The following is an 18,704-nucleotide window of genomic DNA, read 5'->3' as shown; positions in this document are numbered from 1 at the left end:
GGACACATTTCTAAAATTCTCACCCCACTCGTACGTTAAGCTTTTGATGCTAATTGCTTCTCCTTGTTTTACTGCAATTTCTAATTTGACAGTCTAAATTTGTTGGGAGGGGGAAAAGTATTTTGTTTTTTCCAAATACCTTTGTCACAGATCAGTCTATTCTCATGCACCTTTATGATCTCATCGTTTTGATCTGAAACCTAAAATGTTGCAGCGTAACAGTGTTCTGTTATCCTGTGCTTTTCTGTTGCGGTATGGTAGGCTCTTACATTTAATAAGGAGCACAAATTAATGAAATACTCTTAGCAGTTCAGTTTGTGTGTCTTCGCAAGCATTGTTATTAGAACAGAGTGGGGTTGAAGGGACTGTTCACCTTTTTAATGTATTAATCTTCGAGTAAAGTATCAGCGCATGCTTCTGTGTAATGTTTTTGTGTGTACGTGACTAGCAGGTCTGTGTTAGACAGGAGTCAGCCTGTCGAGGGAGGCAGGGGGGGAGGGGAAGAGCACAGTGCGTGGGTGTGGAAACTTGACATGCGCTCCCCCCACACCTAGACTGCAGTGAGCTATATAGTCTGCCGTCCCCTGAACACACCTTTAGCACTGTTACCTGACCATATGTAGCGTGTTAAGTTACCGCTGAAGCTTTGGGTGTGGGCAGTGGGCTGATGCTATTGAACGTAGACCCCCCACACAAGCTATAGACGTCAAAACAACCCCCGTGTTCTTATTTCTTCCTGGGGCAGCTTCCCAAGGGCTTCAGCTGCTCCGGGAGCAGATACAGACCATCGAGTTAAAGATTCTCCCTGTCGTGTGAGTCTCAGCCGTTTCCGTGGTCGAGTTCCGGCGAGATGTCGTCTGTGGTTTTCAGGAGCCCGTGCCGCCCTCCACATAACGTTTGACCCCAGCTGCCTAAAAATAACTCGACAAACATGTCGTAGACTCTACACAACCCGCTGTGAATCTTGAAGTAATCTCTTAAGCTAATGAAGCCTGGGGTTGCACTGTTGTGCAGGACGTCATTCGAATCGGAGGAAGGAATGCAAGGAGGTGTTTTTGAGTAGTTTTGTATGCGAGTTTAATGGCAAAAAATAAAATTGCTTTGCAGACTTGAGAAGAAATTCCAGTTTAGTGGATGAGCCACATTTGAACTAAAGATGAATTCATGGAAATTTACATTTGAATTGCCTGGACAATAAATAGCATGTGTGTGACCAGATTAAGAAAGACTTGCGCAAGTTGATATCTTCCATGAAAATGCATGAAAGCAAGGCCCCAAGCACCTTAAAGCAAATATGCTACTTGCATTATTTATAGATGCATTTTTGTGCGACATTTTAGATTTTGCGTGCCAGTCATATTAGGTCATCGTCCCCCGTATGTAAAATGCCATACCCTCCGTGCCGCGACAGAGAGCTCTCTTATATGTTATAAATTTGATCCGTCTTTGTGCGTACTGTTAGCTCTGAACCAAACCGGCGGAGGAGGAGGCAGCATGGGTCAGTATTCCGGCGCAGTCACACGACAGACAGCCCTGCCCAGAACAGGGTGACTCACAGCCTCGTGAGATGCTGCCCCCAGAGGCAGAGACCAGCATTACAGGCAGAGCGGAGTCTGGCACAGACGGCGCAGAGCAGCCCTCTCTGCCGCCGCCGCCACCGCCGGCACTTCCTGTTTTTCCTGCATAGGGCGTGTGGGGCCCAGAGGGTTACGTCAGCGTTTTTCAGATAACGTGGTGTACTGTGTCGGGGTTTCCCCCTCCATGAAATCTTGTTAGCGGCACCAGGGCTGTTTTACAATGTATGCGTTTTTTTTGTTTTTTGTTTTTTGTTTCCCCCCCCTCCTCCATCAGGGAGGCGGGTTCGGCCGTGATGCGGCCGCTAGCTGGAAGTTGTGGTGAGGCAGCGTGACGATCGCTCTGGCGCAGAGCCATGCCTGTACAGCACAGTGACAACCCCCACCCCTCCCCCCTGCCTCTGTGACTTTCGTTTATTTCCAGTCACATCATCGGCTCGAAGGGCTTCATGGCGTGTGAGTGCTGGTGAGCTCGTTGTACATGCGGCAGCTCGCTTCGTTAGCGTTCATCTCACAATGTGGCTTGCAGGGCTTGTTTTGCTCGCAGGCTGATTTCCTGCCATTAGCCGCTCTTGTTGTTCTGACACGCTGCAGGCTGCTAACCCAGACCCTGTCTCCATGTGCTTCCAGGTTCCCTCATGTCCTTAAGAAGCCTGCTGCGCAGTCGCGGCGCCCCACCCCTGGAGTGGTCTGTCGCAGCGATTCGGACCCCGTAATTCCCCCCCTCCCCCTCTCCCCCCCCACCCCCCCCCTCCCCCTCTCCTCCCCCCCTCTTCCCCCCCTCCGCGTCGCTGTGCTGGACGTCATGAGCATAGCAATCGCGCTGGGAGTCACCACACCTGAAACGTCCTACCACAGACATGGCTGCCGGATCAGAGTGAGTAGCGGGAGAAGGAAACCTTCATCCATCTGGGAATGTGGGGGGGGGGATACGACCAAAATGATGGAAGGATATTGGCAGAGGATGGAAAGCAATCAAGAAAAACTGGGAGTCACAAGCAAGTCGTAACATGTAAGCCAGGTTGGGTCCCGTGATATGAAATCTGTGAAGTTCTGAGTCTGTGCTTGGGAAGGTGTCATACTTGGGCGTTGGAAGAGTTCAGAGGTCATGTATGCTAAACTGTCTCCTAGCTGTTTAGGGATTTCAACAAAATTTAGTTTACTTCTTTTTTAAGATTGTGAAGTTCATAAAATTGAGTCACAGGTATTTCTGTCTGGAGGACAATCTAGCTTCACACGATTAATGTCGAAGAGGCAGAAGTGGAGAGAAGCTTGCAAAACGGCACCGATTTCACTGTTTCACTCTAGAGAATGCAGTAACTGATTCTGGGGAAATGTTTTTTCAGAGTGCCTTGGGGGTGGTGCTGTGGCAGATAGTAACTGGCGATGGATTACCAAGTCATGACACCTTTACCTGTGTGACTGCACCTAAAAAAGCACTTTTACCGCAATTGGTCTAAAACCTGTAATAATTGCTTGCAGGAAACCTGTCCTACTCAGTTTAGTATCTTCTCAGAAACCGAGAGCTTCTAAACATTCCTTCTCAGGCAAATGGTTTGTTCCCGTTGCCTTTGTATGGCAGTGGTCTGCTAGTAGCAGCTCATGAGAAGCTGTCAGGTCTCGTAGATAATCGCTGCCTTGGGAGTCCATTCAAGGTCAAGATGCTTAGGCACACAGCTGTTTAATTTGAAGCCTGTGAGCAAGATGAAATCCCCGCTGCTATCAGAATGATCAGGCCTGTAAGACTGCACACTGTCTTTCATCCACTTGTTGCGGTTAGTCCTGAGGTTACCTTGATGGTGGAAATGGTCATCGGATCTGGTCTGTTACCATGCAGCAAGGGGAGTTACCCGATAGCTGTGTCCTTGGGATGATCCAAATGGATACAGAGTACTGTTAGCTTTATTTTGTAGAGCATGTGTACGTTAGTGAAAGATGTTTAGTATAGAAGGTGGTCATTTTCACTGCACAGGTTGTATTTTGAAAAGTGATGCTTGTTGCATAATGTTGTGGTGGGAGTTGTTGTCTGCCCCCTGATTCATGCACTGAAGAGAGCGTAGGCTCTTCTAAAATCTGGGTGCATGGCTCCATCTAGTGGCTCGCATGCGTTTTCCATTTTGTGCAAAATGGTGATGTAGGAATAGGCACCGCCCATGTTGCAGTCATTCATGTCTTTTGACCCTATGGGTCTTGAAGGATCTCGGGTCTTAAAACCGGAGTGATTCAGATTTTCATTTTAAATGACCATTATTATTGTCAGTTCTTGTAGTGGTACCTCCTGAAACAGTGCTCTCTAGCTCTCTGAGGATCAGCTCCAACCCTCTGTCTTCTTTAGCACATGTAACCTGTATCTCTTTCCCATCAACAACATTTTGTGTGCCTGATTAAAGGGTTAACACGAGGCAGCAGGCTCACAGTACACTGAATGCTGCGATGGACCTTTGGTGCGATTATGGGCCTCGACAGGCACCCTGTGTTGTCAGAGGGCTCTTTACCCCATCTGCTGTTAAAAGCAGGGCTGTTAATAATAGCTTTTATGGTTTCCGGTTCACGATCAAGGTGCCCAACGAGGTGAGTAGGCTCCCTTTACAGCCCTCGTGAGAGGGTCTTTCGGTGCATCTCATTCACGTAGCCAATTCTGTAGCAGGCTGGTGTCAGGTAGCACAGTGGTTAAAGACTTTGGGTAACCTGAAGCCTGTCTGTGTGCATTCCTGGGGGGGGGGGGGGGTTGGGGGCTTGGGCAGTTGAGCACTTCGGCTCCAGTGAATAGTTGTGTGTACAGTTATAGAGCACAGTCCATATGGACGAAAACCAAGGCTGACTGTGGGGGGTGGGTTTGGTGTAATTGTAATGTAGCAGACACTTGTTCTTTCAGATTTTTGATTCAATTTTCTGTCCATTTATACTTAGTTCTACACTCCCCCCCCCCCACCCTCTTTTGCTCTGTATTCTTGCAGCCCTGAGTCAGTGGAAGCAAGCCCTGCCGTGAATGAGAAATATCCAAACCACAGCTGTGGGAGTGCTCAGAGCCATGGGTACCGAGGACTGCCCTACGCTGTGAGTACAGCCTTAGTCTCAAACCCCCACCACACCGACACCCTGTGAGTGAGGGTCCAGGTACGAGTGAATCCTCACGTTGGCATGCCTCGACTCCCCGTGTGAAGGACGCTCGCCTGGGTAAATCCTTTTGCTGCTGTTAAATTCAGTCAGAATCATAGCTCAGATTTACAGTGTGTCCTTGTCCTTCTCCTCCCTGCTTGGGTCAGAGGAGCTGCTGGTCGAGATGTGAAAAATGCTCAGCTGTTGCGGGAAAGCTTTAAGTGAATTTACTTAAATGAATCCTTTTGTTAGGCCCGCCTCGCTGGTCGCCCTCAACGTGACTGATTGCTGTTCGGTACGTCCAGCCAAACGCCTGTCCTTTTTTATTTTGCTTAATTTTCTGAAAGTTGTGTGCCCTTTCCCGAGTGATGTTTAACCTTCTTTTTCCCTGCTAAAGTATTTAAGCGGTGTGGTGATAGAATCGTGGATAAGGTCGGGAGTCAGGGCCCCAGTCGACACAGAATCGTGAGGGAGGTTTTTTGGGTGTGTGTTGTTGGGTCATGGGTGTTAGGGTGGTGCGCTGTGCCTCACATGCGTCTTAAGGTGCTGGTGGTAAGACAGGGCCGCGGCTGATCGTGACCATATTCAGCAACCTTTTAAAACCTCCAGTCTTATCAGGGCCATTGCATGATTCATCTTCTTCTCTTTTTTTTCTCTCTCTCTTTTTTTTTATGCCGGAACGATGCGGTTTCAACGATGCAACAGTCTCATGTTGTGTGTTGCCAGGATCACAATTATGGTGCACCCCCCGCCTCCGACCCCGCCCGCCTCCCCGGTCTCCCAGACGATCATCCCCCGCGTGGAGTTCAACGGCGTGCCGTGCTACGGCGACGCCAACGAGGACGACAACTCGGCCGACAGTGAGAGCTCCTCTGACGAGGAGCCGAGCGCGGCAGGCTGGTGCCACTGCAGCTTGACGCAGGATGGCTTCCTAATCAAATGCGACGGCTGCAGGTGTGAGGGCGGGACCCAAGTGCTCTTATATTAATTGCTAATTTTTAATTACTTCTTAATTAACACCCCTCTCCCCCGTCTCCTTAGGGGTTTAGACCGGAGGAAGGGGTTGATGGGCATCGGCGGAAAACAGAAAATGTGTCTGGTAAGTTTCCTTCTGGTAAGGAAGGTGAACCGGCTGGCAGACCTGGTCCCCATGACATGTTGTTCTCTTTGCCCCCCCCCCCCCCCGAAGCCGGCGAGAGCAGCGCCACAGAGAGCGGCGATGAGGAGGTATCTCCTTCCACGGTGTCCTACACTGCCACGCAGCACACGCCTACCAGCATCACCCTCACCGTCAACCGCGTCAAGCGCCCCAAGCCGAAGAAGAGGAAGAAGAGCACGGAAAAGGCGCGTGGGGCCCCCAAGCCCAAAAAGATCAAGGTGGGGAGGCCCCCACCCCAGACGTCTGGTGCTCTTCAATCTTCTTCCCCTTGGTTATTTAAAAATACCTGTCCTTCCTGCAGGCTTTCAGGGAGGGATCCAGGAAGTCCATGAGGATGAAGGTAAGTGCCACTCCAATGCGAATCAGCCCTGCTGCGCTGTCTGCAGACCCGTTCGGCCCCCCTCACCTTCCTCTTCTATGTGGTGCAGAATTCGACAATGGAAGCCCAGCACGCTGGACGAGAACACAGCCGAGGGCTGGGAGACCCGGATCCGCCAGTGGACGGACCAGTACGAGGAGGCCCTGGCCAATCAGTACAGCGCCGACGTACAGACTCTGCTCCAGCAGCACCGGGCTGAGGGCCGGGCCCCCCGCCGAGGCAGCCATGGACAACATCAACCGCACTGAACTGGCGTGCAACAACACTGTCATTGGGTCCCAGATGCAGGTTGGTTCCAGTGGAGGCTATTTCAGCTGCTTTCATACGCCGCTTGTGTCCTGTTTCCTTTCACGGGGACGACTAATTATTCATTAGTGGGTCTTAGATTTTATTGTGTTTTGGCAAAGGTGGGGGGGGAGCTTCTCCTGCACAGCCCATTTCCCTTTTGCATTCAGCAGTCGCGTCTCTCGCTCGGTCTCTCAGCTGCAGTTGGGGAGAGTCACTCGCGTCCAGAAGCACAGGAAGATCCTTCGCGCCGCCCGTGATTTGGAGACGGACACGCTGATTATCGAGTACCGGGGGAAAGTCATGCTGAGCAGCAGTTTGAGGTCAACGGGCACTTCTTTAAGAAGTAAGGGTTCATGTCCACTGTGATGTCAACCCGTCCTGATGCTGCTGATTTTAAAGCTTGGTATGGGCTTGCTATTGGTTAGCTACATGGTTCCAGATAAGTACAATGGTTCCAGATATTCCTAGACTTCACTTTGCAAAAGTATTGCTACATCAGGGGTGACCTCATGACTCCCACAGTCATAGTATGGCTGGTTAGGTGCTGATGACTCTGACTCTCCTGCCATGGATTCGCAGACCCTACCCTTCGTGCTCTTCTACTCAAAGTTCAACGAAGTGGAGATGTGCGTAGACGCCCGGACATTTGGCAACGACGCACGCTTCATCCGGAGGTCCTGTACGCCCAATGCCGAGGTGAGCGGCGTACTGCAGCCCCTCTCGAATGTGGACGGACCACATGACTGGCCTCTAGCACAACCCCACCTGACCCCCGGCTCCCCCGCAGGTCCGGCACATGATCGCCGAGGGCATGATTCACCTGTGTATCTATGCTGTGACTCGCATCTCCAAGGACTCAGAAGTCACCATTGGCTTCGACTACGAGTTCAGCAGCTGGTCAGTGTGCGTGCGGTGCGTGCGTGCGTGCGTGCGTGCGGTGCGTGCGTGCGGTGCGTGCGTGCGGCGGTGCGTGCGGTGCGGTGCGTGCGGTGCGGTGCGTGCGGTGCGGTGCGTGCGTGCGGTGCGGTGCGTGTGCGTGCGGTGCGTGCGGTGCGTGCGGTGCGTGCGTGCGGTGCGGTGCGTGTGGTGCGGTGCGTGCGGTGCGTGCAAAAACGAAAACTTGCAAAAGTCTCCTATTCTGTTGGGTTATTTATGGTTAAGGTTAGGATAGGGGTTAAGGTCGTCATGTTGGGATTAACAGTATTGCCCATAGAAATGAATGGTGAGCCCCCACAAGATATAATTAGAAACGCGTGCGTGCGTGCGTGCAGTGTTAAGTGACCGTAGTAGTAGTAGTAGTCGTGTGTTGTGTAGAAGTCATTGATCAAAAGTCTTGCCCACCCAACATTATGTTGCTAATACTAACGTTGGGCCAACACTAAAGATCTTAAGGTCAGCATGACATCACACTCGGTCCATAAATGCATTGTTTCTACAGTGGTTGCTACAGCACTTGTACTTTCGATGCACTGCCATCTTTACCTTGAACCCGCCTCTCCTCCTCCTCGTAACCGCAGCAACTATAAGGTGGACTGCGCCTGCCACAAAGGGAACCAGAACTGCCCCGTGCAGAAGCATAACCTGAACCCTATGGAGCAGCCTCTGCGCCCACCCTCCCTGCCTCCTCCCGAGACCCGGCGGCGGAAGGCCCGCCGGAAAGAGCTGGAGGCCGGGGTCCCGGGCACCGGGTCGGACGACAGCAGCCAGCTCCCCGAGGAGGCGGCGGATAGCAAGGATCGGCAGGGGGGAAGCACAGGGGTCAGCGATGCCGAGGTGTGTACGATACGTTATCTGGGCCTTGTGATTGGTTGGCCTCTTCTGTCATTTTTGCCTGCTGCAAACCGTCCTGATGGAGAGATTTTGCCCAGCGAGTCAACAGTTACAGCCCTACCATCCCGTTACATTCCTCTATCTGCTCTCTAGGAGGGGCTTTGCGATGGCTGAAGCCAGAGGAGGGGCAGGAGGCGGAGCTTGATGAGAACGGAAGTTCCATTCAAAGCAGACGGGTATGTTGGAAACGTCAAAGGGGAATGAATTTCTAAAGATGTCTTTAATGCATGATCAGGCCTAGTGGTGGTACACACAAGCTTTGTGACAATATTACCAGTAATTAACAATAACCATCAGGTATCCTGGTGTCGATGTCTGACAGTGACTAACCGCCACTGTTTAAAGACATGCCTATTGTTTTTCCATTTAAATCCTTGTTGGTTTCTAACAGAACCTTTGTAGCGTTAAATTAATTAACTTTAGATCGGTGGTACTCAAACTATTGTATGCAAAGGTATGGCTCACAATTGTCACCATTATTGTTTATTTCTTAATTGAAATATAGCGTATAATTTTTTTAGACCTTTCACAGCCTTACAAGCCACAGACACTAGAAACACCAACGTAAACATGACTTCCTGATATCGGGGATCCCCATTCACCGCTAATGCTTCCTTCTGCGTGCCGCCACAGACCCGTGAGGAGCGCAAGGCCGAGGCCGCAGCGCAGGTCTTCGACAACTTGGAGAAGAGGAGGAAGAGGAGCTCGCAGACGCAGGAGAGGTGCCACGGCGCGGCAGTTGGGCTGGGAGCAGAGGAGCCCAAGCAGGAAGCGGGAGGCGAGCTGGGGGATGGTGACTCCCCGCTGGCTGGGACGCCGCCCATGCAGAGCGCCGGTGTGGGCGTCAGCACGCGCCGCTCCTCCTACTTCACAGTGCGTGTGCCGTCGGACTTCCGTTGCTGGGGATCATTGTACATTTTCTCTCTGGGTCAAGAATGTCTGTTCTAATTGTGAGTGATTCTGAAGTGGCTCTTTATTAAATAGGTCCAATTTTCCCTCCCCCAACCACAGGAAGTACCTCCCCCTGAAGCAGAGAAGGCCCCAGCTGCCTCCAAGCCGGCCCCAGTTCGAACCTCCAAGCCCCGGCCCAAGAGCCGCATATCGCGGTACCGCTCTGGCTCATCCCAGCGGGCTCGGCGCCAGAGGCAAGCTCTGGCCCAGCAGGCCTCTGACCCGGGGCCCGGTGTTGCGGAGGAAGGTGTGGTGGGAGGATCAGGCGTGGATTTGGGAGTGGGGGACGGAGCGCTGATGGCGGGCACGCCGTCGACCCCGAGGGGCCTGGAGGAGCAGCGTCTGGGGTCTTAGGCAGCAAGTCAGGCCTTCGGTATCACAAGACCAAGAAGGTGAGGAGCTGCTTTGGGTTTTGTTCTGTTTTATCTTCCTAATCAAGATATGGAAAGTTTGAGGTTGAACGGCAAAAATTGATGGGGGTGGCGTCTCTGGGCGTAGAGAGGGTTCTCAGTATGGGACGCCGCTGGCAGTGCCCTGTAGGACAGCCCAGCACGAAGCTCTCCTGCTGGTCTCCCGCTGGTCCTCCCACCAGCTGTGATGGGGGTGGCGTCTCTGGGCGTAGAGAGGGTTCTCACTATGGGACGCCCGTGGCAGTGCCCTGTAGGACAGCCCAGCACGAAGCTCTCCTGCTGGTCTCCCGCTGGTCTCCTGCCAGCTGTGATGGGGGTGGCGTCTCTGGGCGTAGAGGGTTCTCACTATGGGACGCCCGTGGCAGTGCCCTGTAGGGCAGCCCAGCACGAAGCTCTCCTGCTGGTCTCCCCGCTGGTCTCCTGCCAGCTGTGATGGGGGTGGCGTCCTCTGGGCGTAGAGAGGGTTCTCACTATGGGACGCCCGTGGCAGTGCCCTGTAGGGCAGCCCAGCACGAAGCTCTCCTGCTGGTCTCCCGCTGGTCTCCTGCCAGCTGTGATGGGGGTGGCGTCTCTGGGCGTAGAGAGGGTTCTCACTATGGGACGCCCGTGGCAGTGCCCTGTAGGGCAGCCCAGCACGAAGCTCTCCCGCTGGTCTCCCCGCCAGCTGTGATGGGGGTGGCGTCTCTGGGCGTAGAGAGGGTTCTCACTATGGGACGCCCGTGGCAGTGCCCTGTAGGACAGCCAGCACGAAGCTCTCCTGCTGGTCTCCCGCTGGTCTCCTGCCAGCTCCAGCATCAGCCCTTAATCAGATTAGCTCTCATTCTGATCTTTTCACATTTTGGTGTAAAATCACAGCTTTCCTGGCATGTATTCTGGAGATATCAACCGGGCCAGTAAATCAGGTGGAAATGGGTCTGAATAAGAACCAGTGCATCCTCTGCCCAGCCTGGCAGTACATTCTGACGTATCTGTTTAGGCCCCCAGTAGACTTTTTTGTTTAGCATTTTGTTTGCTGCTCACAGTCTTACTGCTTTCGATCCCCCCCCTTCAGTACCTGGTGACGGAGTGGCTGAATGACAAGGTCCCCGAGAAGCCGGATAGCCCACTGTCTCGCCCCCTGCGCATCACCACAGACCCCACGGTGCTGGCCACCACGCTCAACATGCTACCGGGCCTTTCCCCCTCACCCCTTATCTGCACCACCCCCAAACACTACATTCGCTTCGGCTCCCCCTTTACCCCCGAGCGACGCCGACGTCCCGTCATCGTGGATGGATCCTATGGTTCCTTCAAGAAGGTGAGGCATATCCCCCCCCCCCGTTCATTTCTCAAAGTCAGATCCCAACCTGCAGGGGGCAGCGTAAGCTTCACATTGACTTCAAGTTCATGTCGAGCTCCCTTGTTTTTCCTTTAGCGGTGGATCAAGCAGGCGCAGGACGAAAGTCTATCCTCAGCACGGGACGAGGGCGAGACGCCGTCAGACGCTTCACACCAAAGCAGCTGCTCTTCCAGCGCCTTCACAGCTGGTATTTACTTTTCTTTTCTTAAAGTGCAGTTCAGCCTGCATTTGGCTCTGACAAGCTGCATGTTCACTGTTTGCTGTCCTGGGTGGTGCTAACGGGTCTCCATCTTCCTCCATTTCTATCCCCTTCGTAGAACTGACAGCACCTTTCAAGAAACGGAAATGGAAGTGCGGCTCGGAGCCGTCGCCCGCCGCTCACCCCCGCTTCTGCCCGGGTCCTCTGAAGGGCTGTTAAGGCCCCTCTCACCCATAACGCCGCCCCCAGTCCTGCCCTCTGACCCCCTGCATACGTTACTGTCCGAGCCCTGCCACCTCACCGTGGGGGCAGCCGACGAGCGACCCAACGGCTACAGCCGTCCGTATTCCCCCATCCAGTCCCCCCCCACCAGCCGCTGCAACCACCCCGCTGCAGTTTGAGGTAGGTGCTCTTTACCAAGCAGCTGTGCGTGTACATGTGTGCTGTAGAGCACTGTGGGTTCAGCTGGCAGCCATTCAGTGTATTATGGAATCGCGCTGTACTGAAAAATAAAAGGTGTCCTGTATGGATCCACGCAATTGCAGGATCTGTCCCATATTTCTGTACACATTGTCTACACCTTCTGAGCATATTCTACCACTGGAGCTCTTCCCTGTTGCCCGTTTGACCAGTCTGTGAGATTTTTGTATGCCGTAAACCAGTCGATAGTCAACAAAAGGTTGGAAACCCTTCATTTACAGTTCAAAGAAGATTGAATTCAGTGACACGGCGATACTCACTAGAACACGACTGGCAGGTATCTAAGAGACACCATGCGGGCTCCCGTGGTTTTGAGTCCCGAAGTTCTGCATGGACAGTTGGCAGCAGTGTTCACCAGCCTGTTCTACATCTGCTTAGAACAGGCCATTGTTTCCACATCATGCAGAACACTCACAGAATATGCGCTCTTGGCTGTTCAGGCTCCTAGCAGCCGTACCATCACTCATGCTGCCTGTATGACAGTGCTGCTATCGCATTCATCTCAGTACCACAGTTGTGTTCTGTGTAATCCATTATACTGTGCAATACTGTTGATCCTGATCATTGTCTTACAGTAATTCTACAACTCAACTCTCAACCTTGCTCAGGTGCAATGATCGTGCAATAATGATCATGCAGTGATCGTACTTTTATTCTGTGTTTTTGCATTTTTGCAATATGGATTTTTTTGTTTTAGCTCGTATCGTTTGTATGGAGGATTCTACAATATGATCCAAACTTCATCTTATTGTACTTGTGACAGTACTGATCTCTTGTATGTGGCTCAGCGAAGAGCCCCATTGCAGCTTAAAAGCCCGGATAAGGCTTCTGTCTGAGGATATGACCCACAGCTGTGAGTGTTTATAGCTCAGGAATGGCGATAAACTGGGAGGTGCCCTAATTTGGGCCGTTTCATGCCCACACGCCGCAGCCTGCCTTCTTAGACAGACGCCCATCACAGCAGATGTAACCCCCTTCTGCACTTCCCCTCACCCCTCTCAGTCACCTTTAACGCGCATCAAGCACGTCTCTTTCACTTGCGTTACTTAAAGCTAACGAGGCCGCCTCTCTGCCCACAGAACATCTCCTCTCCTGAAGCCTCCCAGTACACAGGCCAGAGTCTCTGTCGCCCGAGGTAATGGCCCATGCCCCAATTTCCCAGAATGCCTCTGTGTATCCTCTAAGAATAGATGCACATTTCCTCAAGCTGATAAATATGGATTTCTTATCCCCTCTCTTTCCGAATCATGCATGCTGCCTGCAGCCCTGTCTGCCAAGGAAATGGACGGACCCTGCACCATGCTGCCCGACCTACCCCTGCCCTCCGCCCTGGACAGCCCCGTGCCGCTGGAGGAGTGTCCCCATGGTGCCTCAGACCCATTTGGTGTGTCGGGACCAGCGGCACCGGCCGTACCCACAGACGCGGTGTTCAGCGCCAGGCCAGTGGAGGTCGCCATCAGGGAGCAGTCCTTCCGCAAGGAGTTCAACCTCATCTACGCCTGCTCCCCCCTCAACTCCAACCTGGGGGAGGGGCTGGGCGTCCGCACGGCCGGCGAGAGGCGGCCCTCCCAGTCGGAGGGCAGCTTCTCTCCAGCCGAACCCTTCTTCAGCTGCGCCGGTGGCCAGGGCGTTATCACGGAGGGCGGAGCAGGCTCGCTGTCGCCATACCCAGAGCCGCACTACAGCGGCTCTTACCCAGACAGTGGCACCCCCCCACATCCCGGCAACCCCCCACAGAAGAAAAGGCAAGCTCTCCCTCTTCCTTAGCTACCCCTCACTTAGCCCTAGAATGATGTAGCTGTCAGGACTTTGGAGGCATTAAAAGCCAATATTATTTAATTGGCCATATTTTCAAGTTATCATTTCAACTGCTTTGGGACGTAGGAATGGTCCGGAAACGGAAACCAAAAGCTAATCTGCAATGTGCTCCTTCTCCCGCACTGTCTTCGCCTGTGTGTTGTGTCTGAATTATGGAGGAATACTTTTCTCTGTCGAGGTCTGAATTTGTATGAAGCAGCTATGGTCATATGGTCAGAGACGGTTCAGGGTTGAAGCATCCACTGAGCGGAGTTCTGGTCAGCGCCGCTTTTGGCCCTGCGCAGTGACTCCCCGTTCATGACAGTGACCCCGGACAGCATAGGGAGCAGTAATCCCTCTGTGGCCACTGGGCCGTCCCCGTCGGTCACTCTGACCCTGAACGTCTGCTGACATTGTCCTGATACTTTTTGCAAAGTATTTTTTCCCCCCTTTTTTCCCCTAAGGCAGAAGGCCAACCTGCACACGATTAGTCTGCTGACAGGAAAGCCAGATTACCAGGCTTTATCTGTACCAAGTGAATACAAGACAGTACCAAATATGGTGAATATTTTCTAACTCACTATAGAAGTGTGCATGTCAGTATTGTTGCATCTGCATACTCTCCCCCTCCCAAAAAATACATCAACTATTAATATGCAAGTTGTTTTTTTTTTTGTGAAGTCCATGTTTCATTACAAGTATTTCCAGATAGTCACTTTTTTTTTTTGTTGCCATGACGACGTTCCATCATTGGGCTCGGTCAGGGTCCTTGTGGCCCGACCCAGTTTGGTCCGTTCCACTCCGTCCTACCATCTCTCAGCATCCATCTGACCCCAGCGAGCGAGGATGGATATAGCGCTTAGCTGTTGAGGGCCGTAGGGGTTGGCCACGCCCCCGCGAGGACTACCTCACCCCTATCACCTGACCGCCCATACAGCGGCAGACCTGCTCCACCCGTCATTTCCCCCTGTCTTGGTTTCCTGCTCGTCGCCAACCGTGTGTGGACACTGTGCGCGTGTGTGCCTGTGTGTGCCTGTGCTTGCTCGTGGTAAGCGTCCCTGTTGTGTCGTCGTTGGTCTTGACCATGTCCTGCTCCCTGTTGCTTGTGCTGCAGTTGTGCATTTGATAATAACCAAACCGCAGAAAGGCACTAATACCGGTGGGTTGGTGCGTGAATGGAGCAGAGGAGGACGTCGTCAGCCGTGGTGATGCGATGGCCACGGTCCCCTGCTTTCACTGGACTAGCTTATCCCTTCTGCAGAACAGTCGATTGATTATTGGCTTGTAGGCTTATCAGTTGAAACTTACCTCCCCTGTATTTGATCACTTATACAGTTAAATTAAAATTCATGTTTGGTTTTGACTATTGAAACTAAGAATGACAAATATGACTGAAAATGTGTCAGCTCCCCCCCCCCCCCCCCCCCCCACCCACCATTGCAGGCTTTTGTCCCAGTAGCGACCACGTCCTAGCACTGCGCTAACACTCAAGCATCCCACTGCCGCAGTGAACCTCATTTCCCTGTCCAGTCTGTCTCTTTCTCAGTCGCAGATTTGGCAGCACTGTTGCGAATTCCCTGGCTCGGGTATTTTCCTCATGCCCCCTGTGCACGGTATTTTTATATTCTGGTCCACGGAAGGATGTCGTTATCTTGAGCTTCCGGAGAAGATTCCAGAATGTTCCAGTCAGGACCTTATGGTGAAAGCTTCCAGTGAAATGTTTGTTGTCCAAAACACTCATTAGAAAACTGGTTTGTCCATCTGTGCCATCAGCACCAAATCATTTTATTACCCTCAATACAGTTTTAGCAGCAGCCTGAGTGCTTCAATCTGCCCCCCCAATCACTGTCACCCTCCATCCAGTGTAGCTTGAATCACACCTCCTAACTCTAAGGTTGTGTCTTCGTTTGGGGCCTCTAGGTTTCCCTGTTGGAGTACCGAAGCGCAAGCAGGGGGCGAAGGATCCGGACGGGGCAGCTGGAGGTGCAGAGCCCTCTAGTGGCCCTCGCTCAGCCCTACAGCCCCCATCCCCCCCCCCAGAGCTGCCTGTCCTCCCCAGTGCATGCTCCCATCCCCCACATGGAGGAGGTTAGCCCCCCGGACCACGGAACAACCTCCCAGCCCCTAGGGCATCAGTCTAGGGCCCAGGACAGCAGCAGCCACTGGTAAGACCTGCAGGCATTTTTTGACTGTTTACTGGAGTTTCCCAATCCGGTCCCTGGCGACCTACAGATAGTCTACGTTCACTGGGAGCTGGGAGGGAGCAAAAATGTGGACCAGCTGTGGGTCCTCGAGGACCAGACTGGGTAACACTGGTTAGCCTATTGCCCGGTAATCCAGCCAAACCGGTCCCTGATAGCACAGTTTCAGAGCTCCTCCTCTTCCAGAGTGGCTGCCTCACATGTAGCTTGTGAGCTTCTCATGTGATATTTCTTTCCTGTCAGGATGGTGCCCACATCAGTTGAGCGGCTGCGCGAGGGCCAGGGCGTCCTGGAGCGGGTGCTGAGGGGCGGCCTCAAGATGGAGCACGCCCTGAAGAGGACGGAGCCCCCGGCCAGGCCCGCCGAGGGCTGCCGGGACAAGGAGACTGGCACGGGACCTTGGGCCGGCAGCACGGACTGCCCTCAAAAGAGCTCCCCTGGGAGGTGGCCAAACGTGGCCGAGCCGCGCGCGTCGTCTGCCGTTGCGGATCTCCACGACGCTGACAACTACGATACCCAGACCGTCTCCCCCGCCAGGAGCCCCCAGAGATACAGTCACGGCTCTGCCCTCTACTCTCACCAGGTATTCCCATCACCTATGACCCCGGGGTCTGTTTTCTTTCTCCCAGACCATAATCCCCCCCCCCCCCCCCCCACCCCCCCCCCCCCCCCCCTTCCCCAGTCGTAAGATGGGATTTCATCCAGGATGACATTGCCTGGTAACTGAGCAGTAGGAAGCCGGATTGAAGCCGGTTATCCATCGGGTTCAGTCGGTCAGTCAGTGTTCGTGTTTGTTTCAGGTGCCGTCGATCGTGTTTGAGAGTCATCCGAAGACAGAGCCACCCCCCTCCTTCCTGCACCAGAGTGCGTCGTCGCCCTTCCGCGGCTCCTACAGCCCGTCTGCCCCCTCCCCCAGCCAGGCCTACTACTCACGTCTGACCTCGAACCCCCCACTCACTCAGGAACCCCCTCTACCGCAGCAGGTGCCCGCCCAGCTCGACGCCTTGCTACCCAGTCCAAGCCTCCCCCGTCGCCTCGTCATTCGACGCTGTCGTGTGTGGCTCCTCCCGCAAGACAGGGGGTGCTCCGCAACACCCTCACCAGCTCGGCGGTGGCGGGCCCTCTGGAATTGAGGGGTCCCAGTTTTATAGCGGGAGCCCCCTGAAATCCAGTCTGCTGAACAGTGCCCCCTGTGGGCTGGTCACTGCCACCCCCGCCGGCGTCCCCAGATCCCCCTCCCTCAGCCAGACTCTCCCAAAAACGGACGCATCGAGGCTATCCCAGCAGCCCGGGGTACGGACCTTAAGCCCAGACAGCCCTGGCCAAGCGGGGCCGCCCCCAGGAAGCAGGCTGCTGTCCGCCTCCAGTTCTCAGCACTATACGCAGCGCAGCGCCCCCGTTGGCCAGTTCCAACATAGGCAGATTTCTGGCTCAGGAGTAAGGACACAGTCAGGAAGTTACTGAGACTCGCACAGACTCCGGGGGGGGGGGGGGTCATAGAGCCCGAGGAGGGAGGACTTATCCGTCAAACCAGGACTCTTGTTTTCTTATCTTTTTCCCCCTCCTCTCTTTTTAGGGAAGCAGAAATTTGCCGTTCACATGGCAACACATGGGCCTCGTCTTTCAGAAATGCCAGACAAATGTAAATGGTCGTGCAACTTTAAGTTCTCCCTTACGTTATGGAGACCGTGTGCAGATAGGCGAGGTCGTGGAGAATCCAGACACGCCGCTTAGTACCTGTTCCCTTGGTACTTCAAACGATCATGACGGTTTTTTTTAAACCAAGCATAAGAAAATCAAAAATAGGTGGAACTGCAGATTCTGAGAGATCAGTCCTGCCATAGCAGAGGGTTTGTTTTAATTGTAAAATTGTGACAATACAAACAAAACTCTTTCGTACCATCCGTTGTGAAGATTCAGGGAGGGAACCGGACAAAGGAAATAGTTAATAATAATATTTGAGAAGACTGAGCTCCTGAGAAAATCATTCCATACAGTCCCCAGCCTCAGTCCCCAGCCTCAGTCCCCAGCCTCAGCCCCCAGCCTCAGCCCCCAGCCTCAGCCCCCAGCCTCAGTCCCCAGCCTCAGCCCCCAGCCTCAGCCCCCAGCCTCAGTCCCCAGCCTCAGCCCCCAGCCTCAGCCCCCAGCCTCAGTCCCCAGCCTCAGTCCCCAGCCTCAGCCCCCAGCCTCAGCCCCCAGCCTCAGCCCCCAGCCTCAGTCCCCAGCCTCAGCCCCCAGCCTCAGTCCCCAGCCTCAGCCCCCAGCCTCAGCCCCCAGCCTCAGTCCCCAGCCTCAGTCCCCAGCCTCAGTCCCCAGCCTCAGTCCCCAGCCTCAGCCCCCAGCCTCAGCCCCCAGCCTCAGCCCCCAGCCTCAGTCCCCAGCCTCAGCCCCCTCCCATAAATGACGCAAGACCTCTGGAGTCAGGATCTCTAATTGTTTTTTTTTGTTTTTTTTTTAAGTTGATCTTGTTTCACTTATAACAATTCTAGCCTTGGTATATTGTACTTGACTCATACAGATCTTATAATCCATGGTGCTGCAGTTTATTTTTTAATTTATTTTTTTACCCCATTATCCCTTTCTCCACACATAGTGAAGTCATTCAATCTATTTGTAATTGGAAATAGACTTTTGAAAACTGAATCTCAGTGATTATTGTTATTTTTTTAACAAACATTCAGTGTACAGGAATGCAGGGAGAGCAACAGAGGGTAAGTTGGGGGTGGGGGGGGGGGGGCTAAGGAGATTTTTTATTTTTTTTTTGTTTTTGGTAAATCCTTGAAGACTGAGGAATTATAAAAATCGAGTTAATTTTTTTTGTTTCGTTTTGCTCCCCTTGGACCAACTCCGCGTTCCCCACACCAGCCGACACACCAGCCGACACACCAGGACACTGCTGACGAATGTGGCGATGGGGAGAGCTGCTGTCTTTCCTTTTTTTAAAAAAAAAAAAAATGTAACAAAAAAAGTTTGTAAATGCAAGTGCTGCTTCAAGAAC

General features: G+C 53.2%; 1 protein-coding gene across 1 annotated transcript; it reads left to right on the top strand.

Annotated features, from left to right (window-relative positions):
- The first annotated feature begins 2,357 nt into the window (after nucleotides 1-2,357).
- On the top strand, nucleotides 2,358-17,815 carry setd5 (SET domain containing 5). Its single transcript, XM_049002450.1, is given in 38 exon segments — nucleotides 2,358-2,427; nucleotides 2,429-2,451; nucleotides 4,532-4,629; nucleotides 5,368-5,417; nucleotides 5,419-5,627; nucleotides 5,715-5,734; nucleotides 5,737-5,772; nucleotides 5,863-6,050; nucleotides 6,134-6,172; nucleotides 6,261-6,278; nucleotides 6,280-6,420; nucleotides 6,422-6,499; nucleotides 6,695-6,803; nucleotides 6,806-6,861; nucleotides 7,079-7,195; nucleotides 7,287-7,396; nucleotides 8,017-8,272; nucleotides 8,423-8,438; nucleotides 8,441-8,505; nucleotides 8,963-9,202; nucleotides 9,341-9,575; nucleotides 9,578-9,672; nucleotides 10,742-10,987; nucleotides 11,105-11,216; nucleotides 11,347-11,417; nucleotides 11,420-11,611; nucleotides 11,613-11,630; nucleotides 12,788-12,806; nucleotides 12,809-12,843; nucleotides 12,973-12,979; nucleotides 12,982-13,457; nucleotides 13,977-14,066; nucleotides 15,426-15,441; nucleotides 15,444-15,495; nucleotides 15,527-15,670; nucleotides 15,950-16,289; nucleotides 16,507-16,739; nucleotides 16,741-17,815. Coding segments are annotated over 38 exon segments (4,728 nt in total). The 5' UTR covers nucleotides 2,358-2,379; the 3' UTR covers nucleotides 17,171-17,815.
- Nucleotides 17,816-18,704: the final 889 nt, after the last annotated feature.

This window comes from Brienomyrus brachyistius, unplaced genomic scaffold, assembly GCF_023856365.1.
Source record: "Brienomyrus brachyistius isolate T26 unplaced genomic scaffold, BBRACH_0.4 scaffold68, whole genome shotgun sequence".
Classification (NCBI taxonomy): Eukaryota; Metazoa; Chordata; class Actinopteri; order Osteoglossiformes; family Mormyridae; genus Brienomyrus; species Brienomyrus brachyistius.
Note: the sequence above shows the minus strand (reverse complement) of the source record. Positions and strands in the feature narration are given on the sequence as shown.